General features: G+C 51.7%; 1 protein-coding gene across 1 annotated transcript; it reads right to left on the bottom strand.

Moving 5' to 3' along the window:
• Positions 1 to 1,681: 1,681 nt before the first annotated feature.
• On the bottom strand, positions 1,682 to 3,517 carry LOC114023480 (homeobox protein HMX1-like). Its single transcript, XM_027836139.1, has 2 exons — positions 3,259 to 3,517; positions 1,682 to 2,301 (listed from the first exon to the last, which is right to left on the bottom strand). Exons 1-2 carry the CDS (start codon positions 3,515 to 3,517, stop codon positions 1,682 to 1,684), a joined length of 879 nt encoding a protein of 292 aa, XP_027691940.1.
• Between the last annotated feature and the right edge of the window lie 3,319 nt (positions 3,518 to 6,836).

The raw sequence follows: 6,836 nt of genomic DNA, 5'->3' as shown, positions 1-6,836 counted from the left end.
TGCCTTATTGTAGTCACTAACAACAACTGACTAGTCAGCTCAATTGGGCCTTCCAACAGGCTCTGGAGATCTCAGGTCAGAGAATCTATGATTTGTTTATCTTCTCCCTGAGGCGCAATAACTTGCCCAAGCTTCATAGCTTCCAGCAGGGTAAGCCCTTTGGTAGTTAAAGTGGCCTAGGATAATAGAACATCCGAGTAGGAAGGGATCCCAGGCATAGAAAATAACTAGTGAAGTACTGAAAAAGAATTTCAGAGATCATCCAGTTCAACTCATCATCTTTCAGATGAAGAAACTGAGGCTCAGACAGATTGAACTTTTTCAAGGTCATTTAGGGAACTAAGGATAGAGTGAGCTTTGAATTCAATTCTCCTAATTTTACACTAGCTCCCTTCCCACTTTGCACTTGACTTCTCCAAACCATTGGCACACAAATTCTTCCCCCTTCTACATCCTATCAACCTTCAGAAAATGTGTCATGTGTATGTATGGGTCCGTGGGGGTGGGATGTGGACTGTGAGGCCCTTCAAAGGGATAATACGTGGTCAGAAGTGGATTTGGAGAACTAGAAGCAGAAGATCGAAAGCCCCTTTTCCTTCTAAAACTGCTAATCTCCCATCATCGATGGGGGAGGCTGGCGGTTAATAGAAATGCGAGGAGAGCAGACAAGATTGAGTTGGATTTTTGTTTTGTTTTGTTTTGAAATGAAAATAAGAGAAGCAGGATGGGGTGGGGGTTTGGAAGGGCAAAGATGTAACAGAGGGAAGGTCGGTGCTGCAGGGTCAGGCAGCATTGGGTGGCGGGGTTGGGGGTGGCGTAGCGGAGGATAATTCGTGGTTTCTTGCACAGTGACCGCCCGCTAGGAAGCGCCGAAGACGTTGCTGAGCCCCATCTCACCAACACTGTCCGGTGTCCCGAATCCCTCGTGTTCCCGGGAAGTGGGGAAGAGGGTAGGGACTGCTGGCATCTAGTCCAAGAAATGGGATCAAATCCACCAATGTCAGGGCGCCCAGAGAAGGACCCAGACCCATCCTGAGGTCACGGAACTGAGCTTCACCCTCCCGTAGCGAGGCTAATAAGCCGCCCCAGATCTAGAGAAGTTCGGTTTGGACACTTCGCCACTGAAAGAGGCACAAGCCACGACCTGCCCTCTGCCCCCTACGCCTGCTTGGGCCGAAAAAGCTAGTCTTGGAACAAAGATTCCCATTATAACTGGATCTGAAAGGAGAGGGCATGAGGAGAGACAGTGGGGCAGATGAAGGAAAATGAATCCCTCAGAAAAGCAAGAGGTTTGCATAGAAATATTTGGTAATTAGGGTTTGAAACTGAAGAAACAAACAAACAGAAGGAGGAGGAGGAACAGGGAATACTTTCAGGGAAGATAAATTAAAGGATGCAAAAAATAAGGGAGTTGGGAAATTCTGGGATTTAAGATTTGGTGAGAGTTAAAAAGAAATAAAGGAGAGTATGGAGGATAGAGAAGAAGGGAGAGATGGAGGGAGGGAGAGAACTGAAAAGATGCAGAAAAGATAAAAAGAGAAGGAGATGATGAAAAGAGAAAGAAAGATAGAGAAGAAAAGGAGACAACAAAAAGCCTGAGAGGAAAAAAAAAATGGAAGAATTTGTATGTGAGGGGATAGAACGTCGAGAGAATGAGGGAAGGAAAAAAAAAAAGAGGCTATTATACGTCTCCGTCAAGCAGACTGAAGTATTTGCCTGGCCGGGGGAGGCAGAGGTAGGGGAAGCTGTGCCCGGGGCACAGGAGGGGAAGCGACAGCGGCAGCAAGCAGCGACTGAGGAAGGCCGAGTCCTTATAAAGGGCCGGCAGCTCCGAGGCCTGCTCGGACGCCTGGGTCCCCACTGGCCCATCGGGCTCGGCAGCCAACTGTCTCTTGAGTTTGTTCCTGCGGTTTTGAAACCAGATCTTCACCTGCGTCTCGGTAAGTTGCAGGGAGGCGGCCAGGCCCGCCCGCTCGGCGCTGCTCAGGTAGCGCTTCACGTCGAATGTGGCCTCCAGCTGGAACACTTGGCTCTTGGAGAAGATGGTCCTAGTCTTCTTTTTGTTGGACTGCGGCCCAGAAGATGGTCCAGCTCGGCACTCGCTGCGATCTGTGGTGTCCGGGCTGCTGCCTCTAGGGCAGGGCAGCTCCCTAGGCCCCGAGGCCCCCTGGAGGCCTCCACCTGCCTCTCTACACTGGCCGGGGTCCCAGCCGCGAGTCCGGCTCGTGCTCCTGTTTCTGGTTGGGTTCCCACTGCGGCTCCGGCTCCGGCTCCGGCTCGGGCTTCTGCTCTCTGCCTTTCCTGCCGGATGGAACAACTCGGGTTGTGAGATCTTCCTGATGCTAAGCGGCAGCGGACTGAGCTTCCTTCCTCCCTTTGCCTCCACCCCCTCCCCTTCCTCTGAACATCATTCAGTTATCACTCTCCTTTTCTTCTTTTCCCTATTCTCCCCTCTCTTCGTCCTCTGATGGAGTCATCTCTCTATTTCCTTACCATCCTCTTCCTCTTCTTTCGTATTTCCCCCTCCCTTCTGATGTTCCTTTTCCTCTCCCTCCTTTTCCTCCTCATCCCGCTTCCCTCTTCCTCCTTTTCTTCCTCCTTCTCCATCACTTCCTTTTTCTCCTGCTGCTCCTTCCTCCTCCAAGACCTCCCTCCTCCCCTCCAGAAGTCTGCAGCCTCCTCCACTACATCTGGGTCTGGATACACTGGAATAGGGCCTAATCTAGCCCCCTCCCCCCGGGCCCAGGGAAGGGAGTGGAAGTAGAGAAATATCACTACCCACCCACTCCCCCCGCCAACACACACATACACACACGCGGAGTCGGGGCTGATTAAATTGAGGGAAAGAAGGAAAGAAAGGGAAATATGGAAGAGGAGTCGAATGGGTATGGAACTATCCAGAGGCACTCGGACCAGGTTTGGGGATTCAGAAAAGGATGGACGGAGGAACGCGAAAGAAATCTCAGATTGATAGACTTTCAAGTTCTAAAGGGTTCTTATAGACCACGAGTCCAACCTATTCATTTGACAGAGAAAGAAACTGAGGCTCAGAGAGGGGACAGTCTGGAACAAGACCACACTGTGAGTGTAAAACTGGACTAGATAGAACCCAGGTCTATGGAATTCTAGCCAAGAGTTCTCCCCAGCCCTCAGAGTTGCCCCTCACGTGGGATATGAGAAGAGAAACCGTGGGGATAGAAAGCTGGGGATTGGGGATGGGAGGAGGGTACAGAAGAGGGAGGAGGAGCAGCTGCCTACCCGAGCCAAGATCGCGCCTCCCGACCTCCACGGCCACCTCTTCCTCCTCCTCCTCTGGGTCCTCGTACTGCTGAGGCTCGAGGGCTGGGCTAGGTCCCCGCGGCCCCCCGCAGTATCCAGGCCGCGGCGTCCCCCGCAGATCCGGGCGAAGGATGCTGTCGATAGTGAAGGTGCGGGGGCCCATCGACCGCCCAGGCTGAGGCTGGGGCTGTGGGCGAGGGCCTGAGAGGCGGTCGCCCACCTGCTCCGCTCGGCTCATGGCGCTACAGCCAAGGCTTAGTGTCCACCCTGTGCCCGGAGCCCCAGGCCCGGGCCTCAGCCGAAGAACCCCCGCAGCCCCCCGGGCTCAGCGCAAGCCGCAACCACAGCCGTGGGCGGAGCCCGAGCCTCTGCTTGAGCCTTGCAGCTGAGCGGAGATTCGGCCGTGGATTGGCCAAACTAGGGACGGGGGGTGGAGTCTGGGAGGAGCCGGAGGGAAGAGGGAAGGCAGGAGAAAAGAAGGGAAGAGAGAAGCTGAACGGGAAAGAGAGGAAAGGGGACAGAAGAGGGAGGAGGAAAACGAACCAGGGAGGAGGGGAAAGGGAGAAGAAATGGGAGAGAAGAAAGAAGGGACAAGAAAAAGGAAAAGAAAGAAAGGATTTGGAAGGAAAAAGAAAAGAGGTGCTCAGCAGAAGGAAAAGAGAACTTCCTCTCATCAACTCCTTCCCCTGTACACACACACGCACACAAACACACACACACACATCACACACATTTTGCCCGCTTCGTTGGCTCTGCTCACCTAGGCCTGAAACACCTCACCGTCCACAGTTTACTTCTTCAATTTGTATGCCTTCTTTAAAGCCATGCTTACATACAAATTATCTTCTCCTCCAGGTCTTCTCTAATCTCCCCATTCTAAAGAGATGCCTCCTCCCCACCTCACAGAACGCTTTGCTTCTGTCTCTCGGACCTACTTCTCATTATCTCTGTTTGCATTTTATTCTCCTGATCTCCTAACGACCGGGATCTTCTCTAAACCTTCTATTCCTTCCCCCAATACCAAGTCCCTCGGAGTCGCCTAATAAATTTTTGCTGAATTAAACTGAATTGAATCTAATTTGGCTGGCATATAGAATGTACAAAGGGGAGCTGCCAGAGAGAAGGCTGGATAGGTCGGTTGGTCCTGATCGTGGAGGGCCTTGAATGCTAGGTTTTAGAACTTGAACTTTATCTAGCAAATAATTGAGGATGTTCAATTTGGGAATTTTGAGGATAGCAGGATAATTTAAAATGGGCAGGAAGATTAGTTTGGCCTGGTATACAAGAGAAGAGGAAAGGGAATTGAGGAGAAGAGGAGGTTAGAGTGAAGGGGGGGGAGAGGAAGACAGGAAGTGAAGAAGAGGAAGAGAAAGAGGAAATATTTTGGTTTCAAATCTTGACGATGCTACCTGTATGGCCTTAGACAAGTCACTGAACCTCTCTGAGACTCAATTTCTTCTTCGGTAAAACACAGGGAGTTCGTCTAAACAGCATTCAATATCTTTTCCAGAGCAAATATTGGTTGACCCAAGAAATGGAGGCGAAGAGAGGAGAGCCTAGCAGGAAAGGCAAGGGGAGGGGGAAAAGAGGATGGAGAAAAGAACAGAGAAAGTAAAGACGGGAAAGTAAGAGAAGAAAGCAAGGTTAAAAAGAGGGGAGGGAGTTAAGAATGAGAAGGAGCTGTAGTGTTGACTAGGTAGAGTCAGCTGCGGGGAGGGGTTGCGGAAAGAGGAAAAACCATGGGTAGACAGAGCCCCAGACAGGGAGACGCCAGAGGGAACCAGGTGAGGGGAGAGAGGGCTGGACTAAGGAGGAGAGGAGGACCTGGAGAGAGCTAGAGTAGGGCGCCCAGAGGAAACAGGGGCCTGGGGTGAGGGGAGGCGCTAGAGTCACGCTTGGGCAAGAGTGTGGGCTGGGAGGAGCTAAGCGGACAGAGGGAAGGGAGAGAGAAACAGCCGTGAGAGGTAACTGATGTGGGCTGAAGTGGCCTGCTTGCACAGGGACAAAACCAGAGGTTCTTTAGGCGGTGGAGAGACTTTGGGCAGACAGCGAGGAAAAGAAAAGGCTTTGGGGAAGAGATGGAGCCTGGAAGCAAAATAAGGCTGCCCCTCCCACCCCCTGGGGCTCTCTGGCCTCAGCGGAAAGTGACTGAGCTACCCTGCCCAGGCCAGCACCGGGTAGAGAAAGGCTGGGTTATGGACAAGGGACCCGAAACTACCAAAGAGGACAAGAATGGCGCCTCAACCCAAGGCCAGAGAATGATCCCGGGTACTAACCGGGAATCTGGGGTGGGGAGATAGGAAGCAATCAGGCAGCAAATGCAGGGCCGGGGCGGGGGGGGGGGGGGGGGGGGGGGGGGGGGGGGGGGGATAGCTCTTAAATGAATAATCTGGAAGATGAGAAAATCTGGGTTTTAATTATCCCAATAAATCTACAAGTCTTGCGTTCCCCATTGGGAACGGCAGTCCAAGCACCTTTTATACCTGACCCTGAAGTAGAAACTAGTCTTTAAGTGGGGAATGAGTTAGCGATACATACACGCATTTATTGTTTAAGAACGGTTGCTGGAGGACCACGACTTCCCCAAACAACACACACACACATACACACACACACACACACACACACACACACACACACACACCTGTCTGGTGCCCCTCCCCCAATCCAACAGCTCACAGCTCGCCGCCCAGTCAGCCAAGACTTCCTAGAAAGCTACAGGCTGCGCTGAGATCCGATGGTGTTTTCTCAGTGGGTCTCGGGGCTGCTCCGGATTTCCGTCTGCCAAAAATCTCTGTCCTTCGTCGCTGCCTGGGCGGCAGAAGAGGGGCGAGCTCTTCACAAGGCCATTCCCCACCCCCATCCCAGATCCTTTTTCGCGGGATTTGGAGGCACTGAGGGGAGCTGCTTCAGGCGGAATACAGCAGATGCAAGGAAGGGAGGGAAGCTGAGGGAAGGGTGAGACTCGGACTGGCTTTAGGTTACCTGGCGTGCGTTTTCCGAAAAGAAAACTGCAAGAGTGTCGTTGTCGGAGACCTATAAGCAGTGTTTTCCAAGGCCCAGAGTTTTCCCCCTTGTGTGAGCCTACCCCTCCCCCATCAAAAGACTACATTAAAAGGTCGGGATGAAGGTTAAGCCTGGTTGGCGATAATTTTAAACGAGCAAAAGGAATTTCTGAGTGGTCCCAAAATTCCTGAGGCAAGAAAAAGGAGAAGGAAGAAGAGGAGAAGAGGAAAAAAAAATAAACAAGGAATGTAGGTGGGAGGGGGAAGGATGGAGGGAAGGAAATGAAAAGAGAATTTCTACATTTAAGAAAATAAAGTCCACGAGGAAAAAAGATAAGGAGTAAGCAATCAAACTAGGTCGTTCCACAAAAGCGGAGCCTGCTTCTCTCTTCCGTTTCCCGAGAAAGGTGGCACAGTAAAACGAAAACCAGATTGTGAATAAAACCTGGGTTCCAGTACCAGTTCTTGCACTAACTTATTGTGTGACTGTGAGCAAGTCACTTCCCTTCCCTCTCTGGGAGAGAGATACCTTCTGTATAAAATGGGAATTAT

This window comes from Vombatus ursinus, unplaced genomic scaffold (assembly GCF_900497805.2).
Source record: "Vombatus ursinus unplaced genomic scaffold, bare-nosed wombat genome assembly UNPS02014818.1, whole genome shotgun sequence".
Lineage (NCBI taxonomy): Eukaryota > Metazoa > Chordata > Mammalia > Diprotodontia > Vombatidae > Vombatus > Vombatus ursinus.
This window is presented reverse-complemented; position numbering and strand designations above follow the sequence as displayed.